This window comes from Rosa rugosa, chromosome 2, assembly GCF_958449725.1.
Source record: "Rosa rugosa chromosome 2, drRosRugo1.1, whole genome shotgun sequence".
In the NCBI taxonomy this organism is placed as follows: domain Eukaryota; kingdom Viridiplantae; phylum Streptophyta; class Magnoliopsida; order Rosales; family Rosaceae; genus Rosa; species Rosa rugosa.
Window position 1 is genome coordinate 46,399,242 of NC_084821.1, and position 21,932 is coordinate 46,421,173.

Consider the following 21,932-nt stretch of genomic DNA (forward strand, 5'->3'; position numbering starts at 1 on the left):
ACGTTAGACGAAGCCGGTAAGGCTAAGAATGAAACTCCGGTATCGAAGCAACCATTGACAATACTAGCAAGACTATGGCGTGACCATGATAGTCCCCGAGTATAGGTTAGAGGAAGGATCTCTAACTTACGTAACCCGAACATATAAGCCATAACCTGATTGTTTGGCGCATGTGTAACGGGAACGTAAGAGATGAGCTCGCTCATGTTGAGTGGGTGTGAGTTTTGTCCTATGGTCTTATTAATGGGATGTAAAAGAAATTTAATTGTTGCGATCAACAATAGGTGAAAAATTTCAATATTTCCATTAATAGACCATAACACGAAAGTATGAGCGTGAAGCTCAATGATAGTCCCGGTCGGGTACTACCTCCACGTGTGATAAGTGGTATGAATAAGTCCCCCAAGTATAGAGAATGCTCGGGAGGTGAGGGCTTGAGCCTATGGTTCCCGATGGGGTAGAATGAGGATTTGGGTCTCTGATACCCGGAAGGGTAGATTGAGGACTTGAGCCTTTGATACCCGGAAGGGTAGAATGAGGACTTGGGCCAGGTATTGGGTCTCTGATACCTGGAAGGGTAGATTGAGGACTTGAGCCTCTGGTACCCGGAAGGGTAGAATGAGGACTTGATGCCTCTAGTACCCGATAGGGTAGCATGAGGGCTTGAGCCTCTGATACCCGGAAGGGTAGAATGAGGACTTGAGCCTCTGATACCCGGAAGGGTAGATTGAGGACTTGAGCCTCTGATACCCGGAAGGGTAGAATGAGGACTTGGGCCTCTGATACCCGGAAGGGTAGAATGAGGACTTGCGCCTCTGATACCCGGAAGGGTAGATTGAGGACTTGGGCCTCTGATACCCGGAATGGTAGAGTGAGGACTTGAGCCTCTGATACCCGGAAGGGTAGATTGAGGACTTGAGCCTCTGATACCCGGAAGGGTAGAATGAGGACTTGGGCCTCTGATACCCGGAAGGGTAGAATGAGGACTTGAGCCTCTGATACCCGGAAGGGTAGAATGAGGACTTGGGCCTCTGATACCCGGAAGGGTAGAATGAGGACTTGGGCCTCTGATACCCGGAAGGGTAGAATGAGGACTTGAGCCTCTGATACCCGGAAGGGTAGATTGAGGACTTGAGCCTCTGATACCCGGAAGGGTAGATTGAGGACTTGATGCCTCTAGTACCCGATAGGGTAGAATGAGGACTTGGGCCTCTGATACCCTGAAGGGTAGAATGAGGACTTGAGCCTCTGATACCCGGAAGGGTAGATTGAGGACTTGAGCCTCTGGTACCCGGAAGGGTAGAATGAGGACTTGATGCCTCTAGTACCCGATAGGGTAGCATGAGGGCTTGAGCCTCTGATACCCGGAAGGGTAGAATGAGGACTTGGGCCTCTGATACCCGGAAGGGTAGAATGAGGACTTGGGCCTCTGATACCCGGAAGGGTAGAATGAGGACTTGGGCCTCTGATACCCGGAAGGGTAGATTGAGGACTTGAGCCTCTGATACCCGGAAGGGTAGATTGAGGACTTGATGCCTCTAGTACCCGATAGGGTAGAATGAGGACTTGGGCCTCTGATACCCGGAAGGGTAGAATGAGGACTTGAGCCTCTGATACCCGGAAGGGTAGATTGAGGACTTGAGCCTCTGGTACCCGGAAGGGTAGAATGAGGACTTGATGCCTCTAGTACCCGATAGGGTAGCATGAGGGCTTGAGCCTCTGATACCCGGAAGGGTAGAATGAGGACTTGGGCCTCTGATACCCGGAAGGGTAGAATGAGGACTTGAGCCTCTGATACCCGGAAGGGTAGATTGAGGACTTGAGGCCTCTAGTACCCGATAGGGTAGCATGAGGGCTTGATGCCTCTAGTACCCGAAAGGGTAGCATGAGGGCTTGGTGCCTCTAGTACCCGATAGGGTAGCATGAGGGCTTGGTGCCTCTAGTACCCGATAGGGTAGCATGAGGACTTGGTGCCTCTAGTACCCGAAAGGGTAGCATGAGGGCTTGGTGCCTCTAGTACCCGATAGGGTAGCATGAGAGCTTGGTGCCTCTAGTACCCGATAGGGTAGCATGAGGACTTGATGCCTCTAGTACCCGAAAGGGTAGCATGAGAGCTTGGTGCCTCTAGTACCCGATAGGGTAGCATGAGGGCTTGATTCCTCTCGTACCCGATAGGGTAGCATAAGGGCATGATGCCTCTAGTACCCGATAGGGTAGCATGAGGGCTTGATGGTACCTCGCCCGGGGCAAGGATTTGGATGCAAGGGACTGGACCTTGGCTTTTGTAAGGGAGCTACCCTTTAGTGATCCCGTTGGGATACCTCGCTCGAGTAGAGGATTTAATTGAGAGCTAGGTGTCTCGTACCCAATAGGGTACTATGGCCTTGGGCCTCCGATACCCGATGAGGGTGCCTGGCATTGGGCCTCATGTACCCGATGAGGTGAGTGAGCCTTTGATCCTGGTGGGATTGATGAGGGCTTGAGCCTCCTTAACCCAATGGGGTTGAATGAGGGCCGGTGGGCCTCCTTTACCCGGTGGCGTGGCCCCGGGTAGAATGATGTAACCTCTTTGGGGTAAATGAGGACCTGTGCCTCTTAACCCCATTGGGGTATCCGGTGGCTTTGGCCTCTGGTACCCGGTGGCTTGGTCCCGGGTAGAATGATGGTTTTGTGCCTCGTAACTCCGTTGGGGTACCTCGCTCGGGGCGGGGATTTATGAGATGCATGTTGCATTTATTTAGTGAGTGTCACATGTATATATGTAGCAATTTTAATTGTCGGGCAATTAAATAAAGTAATAACACGTAGGCATAAATGAATATGCTATCAAAATTGGACGCATTTAAAGACATGCTTAGACGATAGTGATCGCTATTGAAGCATGTAAAGCATGGGATTGGCTCCACTTGAAAGAAAGTAAGATAATGACTTATCTGGAGGCGATAGGATGAGACTTCAATGGTGTGATAAGAATTGAAGTATACAATCGTGAGGCTTTATTTGAAGTGTTCCAATCGACCATGGAGGTATCGGTTCCGTTGTGAGGAAGTTCCCAAGAAGGATAATCGAACCTCAAAACAAAGGAAACGATTAGCATATAATTAAGTTTGTTAATCAACAACATCAATAATTTGCTCATATGTAGCTTATGAGGCAGGTAAGGCGATGCACATATAGGATGTGTTTATATGGATATAAAGTGCCTTGAAAACTAGAAGTGTATGAGGCATTTTGATTATATAGTACCAATGCATAAACAGAGAGTACTCAAAGATGCTAGTAACTGTTCATGGCAATTTGATGGACTGAATGTATGTAGCCGAGACTTCATTGAATCATGTAATTATGCACAAATATATGTTTGAACATTTCTCAAACTGAATATATAATTTTCGAATGAAACTTGAGAGGCATGAGTGGTGAGCTCATGTACTAGCATGTTAATTGGCAACGAAAGACCGTTTGGATTGTAATTAAAATGTGTGAGGCCAATAATGAAAAATTAAGCTAATATTTGATCTCGCTCTAATGAGACAGACATGAAGCATGAGGAATGCTCGGTTGTAATGTGCGCAAAGTTTGTCTTTGCATGCAGCAAATGCGACAAGTGGGTTATTTAAAAGATGGGGATCAAAATGACAGTTGACAAAGTCATGGTATAAGTAGCTAATTGTATTGTGATGCACCCGTGTGATGTTGCATGTAGTATGTGAATTAAGAGAGCCATGCATGCTTGACATGTGTACCTCTAGATCATAATCATGCCTCAAATATAAAGCCACGAAGCATAACTTTATGCAAGTATGCAATATTTGGATTTGATATTATAATATCATGCTTGACACGAACTTGTTCCGAGTGAAAAGAACCACATGCATGTCTGTCAAAACATATACTTTGGACGGGGCATCCATTTTATAGCCTTTAAGCCTGTGCATGTGCACCACATGGTGGTTTAGTTCAGGAAAAAGAAAAGTTTATGAAAGGTGGACATTCGATTCTCATGAAAGAAGATATACATGGCAGCTATATTTGAACACCGGTACCCGTTTTCTGAAAGCAGATCGATGCATATAGAGTAGGCAGTAATTGCACAAAGAGCAGCATCATGCACAGATATGATTACTGATAAATTTGAGAAATGGTAAACACTTAGCTTTTCTTGCTCATCGAAGTATACTGCCGGGAGCTCTGGAATTCTGGCAGCGCTGCAAGTAGAATACCAGACGAGGAAGATTCCGGGTTAGGTAGATCCATAGAACCCCGGATGGTTGTTGCCAAAAACCTGCTTGGGTGGTTCCCGGTGGCCTATGCTCACCGGGTTGGTGTCCAAACCAGCATCCCGGTTGCCAAATGAACCCGGGAACAAACGATGTCGACCGGGAATCAAGAAAGGATCCGGGTTGTCGAAAGTGAGCGGGTTGCTGTGTGTTTCCCCTCGGAGGAGGTAGCAAAGAGGTCCCGGTCGGTGATGATCCAGGTGGGGAAGAAGTTAAAGAAGTCCCCGAAGTGTGCAAGTACTCCAAAGTGCCGGAAAGATGGCTCCTTGACTCGGGTCGTATTCGAAACTGCTCGTGCATGGATGCATTCATACCAGTTTAGATCAGTTCGGAAGGTGACGAACTGGCTTGTCCCGGACGGGACCCTTCGATAGAAGTTGTCACGCTGAGGGTGAGTCACCGGGGTGGGTTGGGTGTCCAGAGTAGATCCATCACCCCCTTTTTTTTTTTTTTTTTTTTTTTTTTTTTTTTTGAATCCCGGAGGAGCCATGGATGTCCCGGAAGGATATGCAGGTACCCGAAATCCCGAACGGATGGATCCCAAAGTCGCATATGAAGATAGGCGTAGCTGTGTAGCTCCTTGACCGGGATGTACTTGAAACTTCACGTACGGAGTCTCGGGCGGGTCGAGGGCCGTAGAAGCTTGTTTAGAGAATCAGATGATCGACGGGAATGATGAGGTACTGGTGACTTCGAGATTTGAGATTAAGCAAGGTTGCTTTGCTTCCGGGAGTGGGAGCACCGAGGATTGCCGGTGGCTTGTGATCTCTGGGTTGAGTATACAGTTTCAAATTAACTTTCCGAGTACCGGTGATGAAATGGTGCATATCACCGATGTGTTGTTGGCCAGGCTAAGTGGGAACTCGTTGTCAACTGGACCTTGACTCCTTGATGGGTGGTGGTGTGGCAGCGTGACCATGAGTGGTACCGGAGACTTGGCCCGATGGTAGTCACCGGGAAGAATATGGTCCCGGGAGGGTTTGAGTTTGTGGGTGCCAAAATGAGATTTGGCCAATGAGTTGAGGGTGCGGGGTGTGCACGTACCCGCTGGCTTGTGAAAGTACCGGAGGCTTAGGGGTGGAGGTACCCGCTGACTTGTGAAAGTACCGGAGGCTTAGGGGTGGAGGTACCCGCTGACTCAAGTACCCGCATGTACTCATGTACCCGGATGGCTTGTCCTCATGACCCTTGCTCAAGGTCGGAGGCTTGTACCCTAACTCCTAGGGACCCTCCCTCTATGAAGCATGATAGGTATCATGGGCGAGCTGAATATGAGCGGGAAGAGCAACATGACTTTTTGTATCGATTCCCACAGACGGCGCCAATGTTTCTGTGTGAGAATACGGTAACGGGAACTAAGTGTGGATCATGATGGAGAGAGAGAGAGAAAGGGACACAAGCATGTATAGTGGTTCACCTTGCCCTTGAGGCAAGACTACGTCCACTTAGAGATTTCTACTATGAGTGAGGCCAAGTGACCTTTGTAGTGATACAAGTGAGGGGATCATGGATCCATCCTATCTAAGAAGGGGAGGACTTCCCTTTATAGCTAAGGGAAGTCCCACTCTATTTACATATCCTCGATGTGGGACAATAACACATATATTGCTTCTCTTGAAGCCTCTTGGAGAGCATGGGAGGGTGGCCTCCTGACTAGATACCGGCCGACCTCCACCATGGCAACGTAGCTCGGGTGTCGGCCTACCGGATGCATGCCATAGGCGGGGCTAGCCATGCCACGGGGCCCACCTATGAGGTCGTTGATTATGCTTGGCGGTATGTAATATAAGTGATATCAACAGATGCACTTCGGCTTTTTGAGTGCCGGTCGACCGATGATGGCATTATATGAACTGAAGCAGTCGACAACAATAAACTCTGTATGTATCTCCACTGGGCATGGGATAGCGTCGATGGATAAGCGCATATAGTCAGAACCTAATGGTTGTGTGACGTCACCGGAGAAGCTGAGCAGCGGCTCGTGATCCTGGAGGAGCTTTCTATTCCGTTCGAGTTGGTTGTAGTAGCCATTAAAGATGACATTGACAGCGGAGCCATTGTCAACAAGGACTCTTCCTACTGACTATTTATCGAGTGTAGATTCGATCAAGAATGGATCGTCGTGGGGGAGATGTACTCCGCGCTCTTCTTCAGAGAAGATAATAGGTTCCCACCCCGATCTTGGTAGTTTAGCGGATCTCTCATAGCAGATATTGCAAACCTCTTTGGGTGGTTGGCGCGTGTGTAACGCTTCCTTGCCCTCTGAGACATATTAGTGATTGGAGCGCCGCCGTCGATGGTGTTGATGTGGAGCAGGGGCACAATATTGGTGACTACCGGCGGTGGCTGTCGTACCTTGAATTGTTCCAGCTTGCCATCACGATACAAAGTCTCGATTGCCGTCTTAAGAGCGTTGCAGTTATTGGTGTTGTGACCACTATCCTCGTGGTATTTGCACCATTTGCCGATGTTCCTTGGCTTGCCTACTCTTGGATATTTTCTTAGAGGTGGTAGTGAGATTTGGTCCTTGCATTGATTGTAGATCTCTTCATAAGAGGCCGTGAGGACCGTGAACATTGCATACCGTTAGGAGGACTCCGTCTGCTTGTTACGGTTATCCCCATGGGACGAGCGGTTGCCCTTATAGTAATGCTGGTCCTTTTGCTACTTGCTTTGGTAGTTGCCCTGTTGCCACTCTCTCTTTTTGTCAATCGGCAGCGTAGCAGCGGTTTTGTTAGTGGTCTCCTGCTGGCTGGAGGAAGGTTGACTGGACTTTGTTGGAGTTGGCAGAGGTGGTGGGGTTTCTGCGTATGTGATGAATTCTGCCTGTGCATGGAGGACAGCCTCTCTCATGACGTGATCATACGTGGCATTTGGATGATTGTAGTTGAGATGATAGAGAAATGGTCCCTTTAGAAGTCCTTGTTTAAAGGCTGCCAATGCCATTGTTTTGTCAAGGTCACAGCACCGAGATGCCACTACTCTCCACCTAGTGAGGAATGCCTTCAATATTTCCTCTGCACCCTGCTTGACTCCGAACAACTGGCTTGTGTTGTGATGTCCGGCAGCCAGCAGGATGAACCGTGACCGGAAAACGTTCGATAGTGCATAGAATGAGTCGATGGATCCTGGTGGGCACTCGAAGAACCAGGTCATCACCTTACTATCTAACGTCTCATTGAACAAGTGGCAGAGGGTGGCGTCATCGAATCCCTTGTTGTTAGTGACTTTCTTGCAGGTGTCCAGATGGACAAAGGGGTCTGTCAGGTCGCTGTATTGTGGCATCTTTGGTGTTTTTGCATGTGCTAGTCTGACAACCTGCAGGATCCTGGTAGTGAATGGCTCTGGCCTTGACGTAAAAAGCTGGTTTGGGATTTGCCCTGGGGCGCCTGTCTCAGCCCGGATCAATCTTTGCTCCAGTTGCTGTATCCATTCCAAGATTAGGGTTGTTGCCTCGCCAGCGGGTCTCGCCTGGAGATTCCGCTGAACCAACACCCACTTGGGGGTAGGCGGGTTGCCCTCCGTTCTTGCTTTGGTTGCTGAGCGGTTGGTGCGCGGTTGTGACTCCGCTTCTTGTTCCATCATCAATCGTGGTGGGGGTGGGGAACCCATTTCCAACAGCTCAGATGGGCTCAGTGAGACTTGCATATAGATGATTGGTGCATGTACCAATCTTCCGCCGTTGGGTCGACTACGTTTGGTACTCTGTGACTGCTCGCTCTGCCCTGGGTTAGCATTCACTTCCAGAGCATTCTTCAGTTCGTCGAATCTTGACATCAATGTTGCCACCTGCTTCTGGGCCTCAGCCTTTTCCTTGAGCTCTTGTTCGCACTCCCTGTTTGCCTTGTGGAGATCCACCAATGCCAGCTCGTACTTAGCGGCGAGGTTCTGGCCTGGAGGGCGGCGACTGTTGTCCGGACGAGGATCCCCCGTTGATTAGGTTTGTGGAGCCTGAGCCGTGTTCTGGGGTTCCACGCTGGGGTCGATAGGAGTATTAAATAGTGCGCGGTTAACGTTAACCATTGGGTTAACATTAGTCGCGGGGTTGCTGGGTTGGGGGTTGACAGACTGGTCCGATTGCCCTTCGGCGATTTCCCCGCTACCGTTAGTCATGGTGATTGTTATGGTGGGATGACCTTTTGCTTAAGGATTCCCACAGACGGCGCTAATGTTAATGTCTAAGATTCAGCGGTAGTTGAATCCTGGTCAACGCTGGTTCGAGGGGCGAACCGCTACTCGTGATAGTCATATTGCTACAGCTATCTGTCAAATGAAATATAAAGGGCGTCAAAGGGATACTGCGGTTGGCGGCCTTCACTTCTCCGATGCCTAAGTTAGTCAATGTATTTGTGTTGACAGAATAACGTTAGGTAAGTAGTAAATGCGTAATTAATGAGGAGAGATGAGTGAACCTTTTAAAGGTGGGGAAGAGACTGATCTCTTCCTAGTTTTCGATGTGGGACTGATATGCTTCAGTTCCCAGATTCTGATGCTTCAGCGAGGTGACCTTGGAACTGCGCGTCAGCGGTGATCTAGGGATGAGCCGGGGCTCATCGTGATAGCTTGCTTGGCTGTGTCTCTGTTGGTAACACCCTCGATAGTTGTTAGTACCTCTGGCGGCAGTATGAGTGTGGCTCATTGTAGCTAATTATGCATAGGCAAATGCTCGTATTAGTACATAATGGTTCTGGAAACACAATCATTAAGGAAGCTTAAGCGGAAAGCACCATAGTGTGGAATACACCGGCATTTCCAGGAAGGGTGAGCTGTCTTTCTTGTTAGAGGCTTTTCTATATATGAGGAATGCTCTAGTATAATAGTATGTTGCCTGGAAGTACGTTTTTAGTTGTTCATTAGTCGATACCTCGTGATATATGTGTTTGCATAACTGATAATTTCTGATTGCGAAAACCGAAGCTAGACTTGTATGTTGAGATATTGTACCCCATTGTATGTTTGTACTTGTGACCTGAAAGTGAATGGGACCTAGATTCGTTGATTCCTAGTCATCCTACGGTGTCAATAACTGTGAACATTCGGAGGGAGCTATCCTCCTATGTGCGTAGAGGAAAGGTGAGTACCGATGGTGAATCAGTCATAGGACACTTAGGGGCAAGAAATGGACACTTTCGCTACTTGTAGTCGTAAAGACTATAGAGTAGTTGGCCGGTTCTCGAAAGATGACGAACCAAGTCGGTCACTGATTGTTTTAGATTAGCCGGCAAGTAAGTATATATCTCGGAGCTCCAAGTTGTGTGAAGCATGCTGCATATGATTTTTTGACAAAGACAACAAAGATTGTTTTTTTTTTTTGGCATTGTTTTACTCGATTTTACCACTCCAGAATTTCTTATCATCAGCAGATGATGAGAGTTCGTTCCTTGGTTGGGATAAGTTGCAAGATATTGCTTTAGGTATAGCGAAAGGAATTGAATATCTTCACCAAGGTTGTGAACAACAAATCCTCCACTTTGACATCAAACCCCATAATGTGTTGCTAGACCATGATTTCACTCCAAAAGTTTCCAATTTTGGTTTAGCCAAGTTGTGTTCTAAGGATCAAAGTGCGGTATCCATGACTACAGCGAGGGGAACCATGGCCTACATTGCACCAGAAGTCTTCTCTAGGAACTTCGGTAACGTGTCATATAAGGCAGATGTATATAGTTTTGGAACATTGCTTCTTGAAATGGTTGGGGGCAGAAAGAATTTTAAAGTCATGGAAGACTCCACCAGCCAAGTCTACTTCCCAGAATGGGTCTATAACCTCTTAGAACAAGGGAACGACCTTCGCATCCATATTGGGGACGAAGGAAATGTTGAAATTGCTAGGAAACTTGCAGTTGTGGGTCTATGGTGCATCCAATGGCATCCAATAGACCGTCCTTCCATGAAAACAGTTGTTTAAATGTTGGAAAGGGAGGGTGACAATCTGACCCTGCCTCCTAATCACTTTTTGCCTTTACTTCATCTTCGAGTTGAATGAGAATTCATGTGCCAGCAAGAGCAACCAGTCAAGCTCAGGTGTTAATAGAATAAGATTGTTATATTGATGTATTATTAGTAGATATACTAAGAAACTGCTTCCAATTGTTTAATAAATTTCATGCATGGATTTCTAGTATTCAATATTTTTTGTTATTTGCGGTCGAACATATAGTACGAGAAATTCTCTTGTTTATACCAGAATATATCTCTTAGATCGAGTTTGGTCTATTTGACAGTATTCAAGTGCTTTCATTTGCTATCACTTTGTTAATAGCACTTTGCTTTAGCTAAATGAAGTTTGACCAGAACATCTCTGTGGTGCTTCTCTCGAAAGTGCTTCTAATAATTCTACTAGTGTGGAATCGCTATCTTTTTATCTTTTGGCATTCCAAAGTCACTCTCAAACAGTTATACATATATATATATATATATATATAGGACATAAGTGAAACCAACGTTTACAAGTCTTGAGTAAATGAACGTGGTAAGAGGTTCAGATGTATAGGACATAACGTTAGAGGTCCAAGGGAATCTCTAGTTAGCTTCAGAGAGAGAGAGTGACACGAGATGTATAGTGGTTCGTCTCCCGCCTTAGCGGGAAACTACGTCCACTTGAATGTTTCACTAGTGTGTTGAGCCTTGCGGCCCAAAGGGGATTACAAAGTGTGTAATGGGATCCTGTTCTAAGTGGGAGGAGAGTTCCTTTTATAGGTGAAGGAAGCCATCTCCTCTACATTTTCTTAAATGTGGGATGTAGAAATCACTATTCTAGTCTAGAAAGCATGTTTGTGAAGGCATGTTGGCAAGGCCGGGAAGGTGGCTTCCCGGCGATGTATTTGCCGCTTCTGGATACCGTAGCGTAGCCTGAACATAGGGCTACAAGTTGCAAGCAGCAGTTGGGCCTCTCCATGGCTTGTGGGTGTCCCAAAGAGGGTGTTACTTATTCTTGGTGAAGTAGCAAAGTAGCTTGCTAGTAGAGGTATCTACAAGTCCCCGAAGTCCCCAAGTAAGAGGAGCTTCTTGTGTTGGGGAGTTATAATCATGAAGTCATCAAGCATAAGTAACTAGGCGGCACGGAGCCTCTACAAGTCCCTGAACTCTGTAAGCAAGAAGAGACTCGTTAACCTGCACAACAAAGACAAAAACACACATATGTAGAATGCTCGTTGCATTGGGCAACAAATGTGAGTTGCACTGATATGCTTTGGCATATATGAGTGTACGAGGTGCATGATACATGTTGATGTATACATGTGGATGGCGCCGAGTACGATCGGTTATGTCGTATAGACTCATGGGCGCATATGTTTGTGTGAGCATATGGATTGCATAAATGTGTGACGGGTGTAAGGGAACGAACGAGGTCGAGTTTTGACGGGGTTACGCTCGTGAGATGTAAGTTGCATAAGTGCCTCGAAGGCAAGCGTTTGTAATTCGTGAATGATGAGTACGCGAACGCTTGTGTTTGTTTGGTTGTCGCTCGTATTAATGGAACGCGAAAAGAATTCAATTTGTCGCAATCGGTAAACGACAAATGGTAGAAAAATTCAATGTTCCATTAAGGTGTGGTGTGTCGAGTAGACATGGGTGTAAAGCTTGGGAATCCGGGGTAGGCGTGAGCGGAAAACTCGGGGTTGCTGGGAAGGCATGATAGGGAAGCTCGAGGATTGTCGGGAAGGCATGAACGGGAAGCTCAAGGGTTGCAGGGAAGGCATGAGCGGGAAGCTCAAGGGTTGCTGGGAAGGCATGAGCGGGAAGCTCGGGGTTGCCGGGAAGGCATGAGCGGGAAGCTCAAGGGTTACCGAGAAGGCATGAACGGGAAGCTTGGGGTTGTCGGGAAGGCATGAGCGGGAAGCTCAAGGTTGCCCGGAAGCTCGGGGGTGCCGCGAAGGTGTGAGAGGAAGCTCGACGATGCCGCGAAGGCATGAGCGGGAGGCTCGTGAGCGGGGAGCTCGGGGTGAGCGGAAGCTCGGGGGTGCCGCGACGACCTGAGCGGGAAGCTAGGGGGTGCCGCGAAGGCATGAGTGTAAGCTCGTGAGCGGGGAGCTCGGGGGTGTCGCAAAGGCTTGAGCGGGAAGCTCAGGGGTGTAGCTGAGGCGAGAGTGTGAAAACTTGAAGTTGCCGCTGAGGCGAGAGCGTGAAAGCTCGAAGTTGCCGCTGAGGCGAGAGCGTAAAAGCTCGAAGTTGCCGCTGAGGCGAGAGCGTAAAAGCTCGGCGGTGCCGCTGAGGCGAGAGTGTAAAAACTCGAAGTTGTCGCTGAGGCGAGAGCGTGAAAGCTCGAAGTTGCCGCTGAGGCGAGAGCGTAAAATCTCGGCTGTGCCGCTGTGGGGAGAGTATAAAAACTCAAAGTTGCAGCTGAGGTGAGAGCGTGAAAGCTCGAAGTTGCCGCTGAGGCAAGAGAGTAAAAGCTCGGCATTGCAGCTGAGGTGAGAGTGTAAAAACTCGAAGTTGCCGCTGAGGTGAGAGTGTGAAAGCTCGAAGTTGCCGTTGAGGCGAGAGCGTGAAAGCTCGGCGTTGCCGCTGAGGCGAGAGTGTAAAAACTCGAAGTTGCCGCTGAGGCGAGAGCGTGAAAGCTCTAAGTTGCCACTGAGGCGAGAGCGTAAAAGCGTGGCGGTGCCGCTGAGGCGAGAGCGTGAAAGCTCGAAGTTGCCGCTGAGGCGAGAGCTTGAAAGCTCGAAGTTGCCACTGAGGCGAGAGCGTAAAAGCTCGGCGGTGCCGCTGAGGGAGAGCGTAAAAGCTCGGCGGTGCCGCTGAGGCGAGAGCGTAAAAACTCGAAGTTGTCGCTGAGGCGAGAGCGTGAAAGCTCAAAGTTGCCGCTGAGGCGAGAGTGTAAAAACTCGAAGTTGGAGTTGAGGCGAGAGCGTAAAAGCTCGAAGTTGCCGCTGAGGCATGAACGGGTAGCTCAAAGGTGATGCCATATGGCATGAGCGTAACCGTTGCTAATTATGCTGGGCTGTATGTACAAGTCCCAGAAGTCCCCGATCAAGGAGGTTTTCTTGCGGGGTTGATACCAAAGCGTAGCTTTGTGCCGTATATCAAACATAATTAGTGCGAGTGCATTGTCCATCTAGAATTGGTCGGAGCGAACGCCTTTGCCCTTTCGGGTGGGCCCCTGCTAGGCCCTCCGAGGAGTCCCCAACTCCTGGTTATAGATCTCCGTATGGTTCGAAATTTTTTTGATGAGGGGAGTTGCGTTTAAGCAGTGGGTGTTAGGTAGCGAACCTAATCTTTGATACATAAGTGTCGGGGGTTAACTACCGGATCAATGGCTGGCGTGGGCTGTGTTAACCGGTCCCTTTACTCTTTTCCGGAGGAGAAAAGCTTGACGGCGATGTCGTGTAGCGGTCACTGTCATTATGAGGCATTGCCTTACCGCTTGGCGGTTGGTCGTGGACCATCGACTTTTGGAGTCTTTAGATCCGTTTAGGTCTCCTTCCCCTGGGGAGGGATTGACAAAATATGGTGGCCAAGAGGCTAGACAAAATGTTTTACATATAGTGTACATGTAAATCTTGCTAATTGTATGAACAACAAATAAGCATGGCATAGTTTGTCTAAGCGTCACATGTTTATTTAATTGTAATTAAATGGAAGCATGGCATATGTGTATAGCATGTACTTGTAGTAAAGTTGCTAATAATATATTTGCATTTTGTAAACATGCTTAGGATCGTTTGAGATCGGTATGTGAAGCATGGCATATCTAGCATGTGAGGCCTAGAAAGTGTTGCCAAATTTACGAAATGTTATAGGCATGCTTTAAAAGTAGTAAAAGTATGGCAATGGCTCGGATCGCAAGAGCGTAAAAGATAAGATATAGTTACTTATCTTATGCCGATTTGGAGCGAGTTGGAATTGATGTAAGTACCCAAATCATGTTGGAGTTGTCCAAGCATGACACCCCATTGAATAAAGTGTTTCGATAATGTATGTCAACTCGTAGTTGAGGTTGACTGCTTGATAGAAATAATTAAATTTCCTTGAAACAAAATAGGTGATTAATATGTGGATTTGTAAAATCAACACAAATAATTTGCACAAGTACTTTGATAAAATTTTAAGCAAAGTGTATAAGCAAGTGTAGTATTTGATGACAAATAACATGTATACATGTCTATTTGAATGCCGAATTTGCGGGGAACATACAAACTCTCACTATGTGCGATGACCATTGAAGCATGGTGGTGATGGTGAAAATGCATCATTTATATGCAAATGTAATAGTTATATGGCACGAGTGTGATGACCATTGGGCATGCATATTATGCAGCGGTGTATATGTATCCATACCCCTAAATGCATAGTAATAGACATGAGATTTCGATGACACCTTATAAACACACTTGAAATTTTGATGGCATAAGTTCAGACTTGCATGCTTGTATGCTGACCAAATGATGTGTTCCACACTTAGTGGCACTTGGGTGGTGGGGGCACATATATATCATGAGCTACGTAATTGAGATTATAGAATTGATGAAGGTATATATGTGAAGTAGAGATAGCTATATACACCGCCTGTCAGCAAGTAATTAGTCATATATGTGGCTGCAAGTAACTAAATAAATAATGTGGCTAGCGGACGTAGCTATGCATGCCAAGGTGAGCTGCATGCTTGCAGGGGTGGGCACGTGTGTTAGGTGCTCAAGTTTGTTGAGCAAAAATTATAACAAATATACCCGACACAATTTCGCTCTGTTTTATTGATGAAAACAGAACTTTTATTATGTTAGGTTCGACCCATTCAAGATAACAATAATCTCTTAATTACAATCCCTCACTTTAAGGGAAAACCCTTTGATTCCAAGTATAAAGTCAAGATATGGAGATGTGTGTGTTTGTGAAAAATTGCGGTTGCACCTGGGTTGTTTTACAGGCTGCCTACGTACCCCGGGAGGGATCAAGCCACTCGTAGTTCAATTTTTGTGGCTTTAGGGTTTCAACAGGTAGACGACCTGTTGAAAAATTTTGGTTAGATATTTGAGTGAATTTGGTTTTGAAAGAACCAGGGATTCGGTTTAAATTGTGGTTGCATCCAGATTTAAATCTAGATTGCCTACATACCCTGTAAAGGGATCAAACCATTGTAGTTCGAACGATTTTGGGAACTTGGGATTTTTCTTGGTTTTGTACCAAAAGGATTTTTTTAGGTTCCGGAGCATTTTTTTTACGAAACCTAAGCTCGGGTATTTGGAAATGGAAAACCATAGCGTCATGCTCTGCCGAATTCTTCAAATGGGCCTAAATTTAGACATGGGCCTCCTTCGTATCCTTGCGAATCATGTTCCTCGATCCGTGAAGCTTTTTCGGCGCCAAAATTAATACTGGCACGTTCAATATACCGAGCGGACTCCGAGTCTCAATTTTTCTTGTGTAGAATTCGGAGACATGCATCAAACTTCTACTTTGGGTATTAGAAAGACTTTTTGAAGGTCCAGACACCCATCAAACTGTTCAAAGGCCCAATCTTCCCAGAGTCCCAAATTTGATAAGGACACCCAGCCGTAGTTTATTTCATTTTTTCTCTTTTACTTTCAATTCTCCTCCTCTTTTTGTTGTTTCTTATTCCTTTTTCTCTCCAGACATATCGCCCCCGTCTTAACCCAAACCAAGTAGAACACGAGCTCAATACTGATCTTCTGCGAAGTCGAATTAGAGATGGATTTGAAGACAGAGGCCAAATCGGAGATGGAACAATACATGGGTCTTCAACGAAAAGTCCTAACGTGTTGGAAGCTTGAAACTCAGCGCCTTGCTTCTCTCTGTGAGAAATCAGGTGAAGACTTTCTCCGTGCTTTCGCTTCTAGCTAGTACTATGATCCAGAAGGCCAGATACTAACGCCCATTCTTCTTCCACAACATTTCACAGTGATTTTGAAAAAGAGGAGGTTTGTGCATCGGGGAGCCATCTTCAAAGGTCGGCATATTGTGGGTGAGGCCAAACCCATTTTTTTCTTATACCCAATTGACTTGAATTGCTGAAACTTGACCTTTCTTGCTTTGAATATGTTGATTAAGCTTTTGTCTTGTTTCATAAATTGAAGGTCTGGAACGCCACCACTCACTTTTCCTTTCTTTTATTTTTGCTTTACACTTTGTCAGCTTCTACCATGGCCTTGTGCACCTTGTCAATTAAGCTTTTTTGTCTTATGCATATAGCTTAATTAAATTATCTTGTGGCCTGCAACATCACCAGAATACTCATTCTTTGTTTATTTTTTTATATTGCTTTGTGCTTTTATGGAATTTTGGGATTGTTTTGTTGCCATTAACCAAGACTTGGGCTAAAGCTTCATCTTTATACAAGGATGCCACCGTTAGAGACTTTTGTTATTTATTTATTTTTTTATGTCGGCACCGCTTCGATCTCTTGCATCAAAAACTTGCTGTAGTCTCCTGGAGGAGGTTGAGATTGGCTTTATTATATGCCCTGCACCTCAACACATCTCTGACAAATTAATAGAGTGTCAATTTGTCTTGTGCACTTAAATAGAGCTTCAAGTTCGTATTTTGTCATTCCACCACTAAGCTTTCAACTTTTTTTCTCTTGACATGCTGCACCTACGAACACATGCTTGTCATTTGCTTTTGTCAGTCTCGTTGTATTTGCACAATTTGATTGAACATCATTCTTGCTCCCTTTTTCCTTCCTGTTGTACTTTGGTAACTTGTGCAATTGTCATTTGATCTCGATAGAATGCTTTTGTTTCATTGTGAGCTTTAGCCTTTCATTTGCATTACCAACTGCTGCAATTTCAAGGTTTTTGTAAATCTGACACAAAACCTTATTATTATCTTTTATGCAGGTACAAATCAAGTACAGGAGCTGTGGTGTCACAAATTCCGGAGTTCCAGAATTTGATTCAATTGGTGCGTCTTCGATCGTTTTCTCTTTGTTTCTTTGCACCGAAAACATTTATCTTTGTGCTTTGCCAACTCCTAAAGCTGCAATTTGAAGGATTTGAATTTGATAACCCTTTGTGCAGGTATAAGGTGAGGACAGCAACTGCAGTCAAGACTCCAGAGTTTCAATTTGAGGGTGAGTCTGACTATTTAGACTTTATTTATTTTTTCTTTTTCCGTGTGTTATCTAAGTTGGTGCTTTTGGGAAGCAAGCATGGAATTTGGGGACAGGCTATATGGTATGGTGGTTTGAAAAAAAAAGACGAGGGAGGAAGGGAGATTGTTCGTGTTGGTGTTACAAAAGGCAGGCCCTGTTTAAATTGACATGATGATGGAAGGGACTGTTCTGTTTATAGACCATCGGAGACGCTGCTCCGGTATATTCATCGGGACGCTGCCCAGCATGATTCATCGGGACGCTGCCCGGCATGTTCATCGGAGACGCTGCTCCGGCATGTTCATCAGAGACGCTGCTCTGACATGTTTTCTTTTATGCAGCATTGTTGAGCAACCTGTGAACACAAAGAAAGTGGAGATCATGGTAGGGAGGGAGTCTCAACCTTTGTGGTGAACTTCATGCTGTTGGATTCTTCTTGCTTGCAGCAGGGTCTCGGCTACCTTCTCCTCTTTCCCTGTCTCCCCTCCGTGTCACTATTGCTAGCTTTATATAGTGGACTGATGGAGAGTTTAACATGGATGTTGTTGACTTCCACATGGAATGAAATAGCTAGAGTCTCATTAATTCAAGGCTCTTGAAGATGAATTGTCCTTATCTTTCATTGAGACGTTCTCTCCTGCTGCTCATATTCTTTCTCTTTTTTTTTTTTTTTATCACTATTTAGCTGGAACTTTATCTTGTCTTGTATAATAAAGAAAGCTACCAGCAAAGTGTAGCACGGCATTATGGAATTTTGCTCCTCTTTGGCCTCATATATTCATTATTTATAATTATTATTATTTTTTATATTTCAACAAAGTTATGTTATAGCAGTTTATAGATGGCCATGTGCGTATCAAAGAAAGAGATAACAAGACTTATCTTTTTGGTTGACTTTTCTGCCAATGAACTTGGTGAAGAGGCCAGGTGTTCAAAGAAAATTGAGATGTGGACGCTCGGAGAAGAACACAGAGATGAGCAATGGTTTCATGTTTGACTATAGCTGGAGCCTGATGACCACTGGAGCCCGAAGAAGGGAATTGCGGTCAATTGTCGCTGATGTATCCTAGCGGAAGAAGTGCCGCTGATGGATGTTTAGCGGAGCTTTGCTTCCGGCTGACGAAGCCTAGTAGTGAAGTTTCCCGCTGACGAAGCTTAGCGGAGGAGGCTTTGCCTGATGGGTCAAGATGGCTGGCAGTCAGCGGAGGAAGTTGGGAGGTGGTGCTTAGCGGAGGCAGCTGGATGGCAGCGGAGGATTATCCGACGAAGATGGCTAGCGTTCGGCGGAGCTTAAACAGATCAGCGATGCAGCGGAGCCTGATTAGCGGTGCTCTGTCCATGGCCGGCGGAGGCAGGCTAGAAGAGATAGTCCGGCGGAGCGGAGCCTCGGAGTTGGGCGGAGAATCGGAACTGTGGAGCAGAGGTGCTCGACGCTAGAGCAGTTTTGGCCGTCGGTTTTGCGGCTGGCGGAGGTTTTGCCACCGGTGGCTCATAGCGGGAATTTGGTGGAGACCTGGACCGGACTGGAATTCGCTCGATGATGATCGTCGAATTGCAACGATGCTCCTGGGGGTCAGCGGTGCCGCTGAGTGGAGCGAAACTCGTTGATGATGTTAGCGCTGTAGCCTAGTGGTGGCCTGCCAGCGGAGGTGGCTGGCGGAGTTAGTGGGTTGTCCGGCGGAAGGGCTCGCTGGAGGAGGAAGCTTGGGGCTTGGGGCTCAGCGGAGGCGCTGGCTGTTGGTGTTGAACTGTTGATGATCGATCGAAAGAAGAAAGCATGGGTGCCCAGAGAAGTTTTCTGGTGTCCAGAGTAAATCATCACAATTTTTTTTTTTTTTTTTTGTGACTAGGTCAGCGTTGACTATTTGAGTTGGGCGTTGACCAACCTTGAACGGCCCCAATCTGATGTTTGAACGAGCGTTGAAACCTTGCAACCTTGCAAGCACTGGGAACAAATTTATGTTTGAATTTTTTTTTTGTTACCGCCAAGGATGGATAGCGGCGGATGTAAGGCTTGATTGAGAATACAAGGCAAGGAAGGTCGAGTCCTAGCGCCAATGTTAACGTTAGAGGTCCGAGGGAATCTCTAGTTAGCTTGAGAGAGAGAGAGAGAGAGACGAGATGTATAGTGGTTCGTCTCCCGCCTTAGCGGGAAACTACGTCCACTTGAATGTTACACTAGTGTGTTGAGCCTTGCGGCCCAAAGGGGATTACAAAGTGTGTAATGGGATCATGTTCTAAGTGGGAGGAGAGTTCCTTTTATAGGTGAAGGAAGCCATCTCCTCTACATTTTCTTAAATGTGGGATGTAGAAATCACTATTCTAGTCTAGAAAGCATGTTTGTGAAGGCATGTTGGCAAGGCCGGGAAGGTGGCTTCTCGGCGACGTATTTGCCGCTTCCGGATACCGTAGCGTAGCCTGAACATAGGGCTACAAGATGCAAGTAGCGGTTGGGCCTCTCCATGGCTTACGGGTGTCCCAAAGAGGGTGTTATTTATGCTCGGTGAAGTAGCAAAGTAGCTTGCTAGTAGAGGTATCTACAATAACATTACACATATCACCATCGCCACCCTTATACTTCATATGTACTCAATGGATGATGCATCAATTGATAATATATACTTCGCAATGTAATTGCGTCAAATATTCATTCATTCTATAACAAACATGTCATGCAACATATATGCATACAATACAGTTGAGTAGAGGTTCCCCAGATCCCCCTACCTGGATTCCAAGCTATTGTATAGATACATGTTCCTGCATAAAAAGTAAATATCCAAGTACAATTCACATTTTCTATGCATAAGCACATAATTTATTTTAAACACAAAGCTATGATTCTGCCCTAAGAACATATTTCAATATCGAGCTTATGTCTTAAGAAAATGGTACCTAAAATCTCAGGTCATTTTGGATTTTCACTTGAAGTGCTAAATAACTAACCAAAACGTCTTGCAGATTTATTGCGAAGGAAAACTGATGTGAAAAACTGATTTCATAATGACATAAGTATCTCAAATGAATTCAGTAAATAGCGTCACAAGTTTTGTTAAAAATAGAAGAATCTCTGTGTTCAGGTTGTGGTCGACCTAAACAAGTTTGAATAAAGGAAACGATTGGAACGAAATGGAATAAATAGAAACATAATGAAAATTGCAGAATTTCCTGATGCAGACCATCAACTTCGAAAAATCATAACTTACTCTAGAAAATTCTTTTTCATGAGATTTCAATTCTGAAATGATCATTGAGACGTCTACTGAAACTTTCATGAAGACACCAACTTCAAATACCCAGCCGAAAAGTACAGTTTTTAGTAAAAAGAAAACTGGGTCAAAAACAACAGATTGCAAACCTCTGTTTTTAGCATCAAAATTAACCACTGAATCTTACATTGTTGAAGGATGTCGACATAATGTGTGCCTCTTCAAACTAGGGTTTAGTCATTGAGTTGTAATAGGAGAAGGTTCTAGATTACCTAGTTATGTTTGGATTCTATTACTTTTTATGTACTCTGTAATTCCCTATTTAAAGGGCTCCTATTATCAATGATAAACACACAATTCTCTCTGCAATTCCATTTTCACTTAAACACGTTATCAACACGAGCCCTAACCCTAGCCTTAAAAGAAAAAAAAAAACTCTAAACTTCCCTCACCAAAACTGCCGCCTGCCAGCGTCCCCTGCAGTGCACCTACCCTCGGCCGCCTACTGCCCCGCCTGCCACCTGCCACAAGCCTCCTTGCTGTCCTTGCAGCCAAATAACCCAGCACCCAGCCTTGAAGCCTCTGCAGCCCTGCAGCCTACCTCGCACGTTCCCTGCCTTGCTGCTGCCCCGCGTATCAAATGCGCTGCTGTCTTCCTTCGCTCCTACCGCACACCCAGCGCGCCCGTGCCCCTGCCAGTCCTCCAAGCAACTCGCCCGCTTGCCCGCACCCCCTGCTGCCCTGCAACCCACTGCAGCCCTGCGTTCCAGCCCTCTACCACGACCAGGATTGCAAACAGATTGCAATCCTAGCTTAGGATCGAACAGCCACTGCAATCCTAGCTTAGGATCAAACAGCCACTGCAATCCTAGCTTAGGATCTAACAGCCACCGCAATCCTAGCTTAGGATTAAAGCAGCATCTGCAATCCTTTCACGGTTTCAAGCCGAGCAGCCCACTGCCACAAGTCCCGCTGCTGCACTGCGCTGAGCCTGCTGCTGCCCCGCCACCTGCTGCTGCCACTAGCTGTTGCTGCTGCCAATTGTTGCTACTAATGCCCTAACACGCCTGCTCTAACATGCGCGTGTTCTCAAGTCCCGAATCATCAAGTAAGTTTTTATGTTTAAAGTTGCTGCTTTCTTGTCCTTTAAATTCATTTATTTGCTGCAGGATTTTGAAATATATGAACATGGTTTTGAGTATTTAATAAGCGGAATTGTGGGGATTCACGCTTAACGAACTAAGAGTGTTCGTAACCAATGAACTAAGAGTGTTCATGATAAATGAACTAAGACCGTTCATAATCAATGAACTAAGAGTGTTCATAATATTCGGACTAAGAGCGTCCGCAAGCATCGAATTGTGACCATATTAAAACATCATTGTTTGGTCTAAT

General features: G+C 46.0%; 1 protein-coding gene and 1 long non-coding RNA gene across 2 annotated transcripts; both read left to right on the top strand.

The window, feature by feature from the left end:
• The first annotated feature begins 9,101 nt into the window (after positions 1-9,101).
• On the top strand, positions 9,102-10,188 carry LOC133730863 (rust resistance kinase Lr10-like). The gene is made up of 3 exons (XM_062158375.1): positions 9,102-9,114; positions 9,271-9,353; positions 9,625-10,188. Exons 1-3 carry the CDS (start codon positions 9,102-9,104, stop codon positions 10,186-10,188), a joined length of 660 nt encoding a protein of 219 aa, XP_062014359.1.
• A 5,628-nt stretch (positions 10,189-15,816) lies between these two features.
• LOC133728077 (uncharacterized) lies at positions 15,817-20,209 on the top strand. The gene is made up of 4 exons (XR_009855603.1): positions 15,817-16,044; positions 16,138-16,200; positions 17,075-17,138; positions 17,255-20,209. It is a non-coding gene; the product is annotated as an uncharacterized LOC133728077 (long non-coding RNA).
• The last annotated feature ends 1,723 nt before the right edge of the window (positions 20,210-21,932 follow it).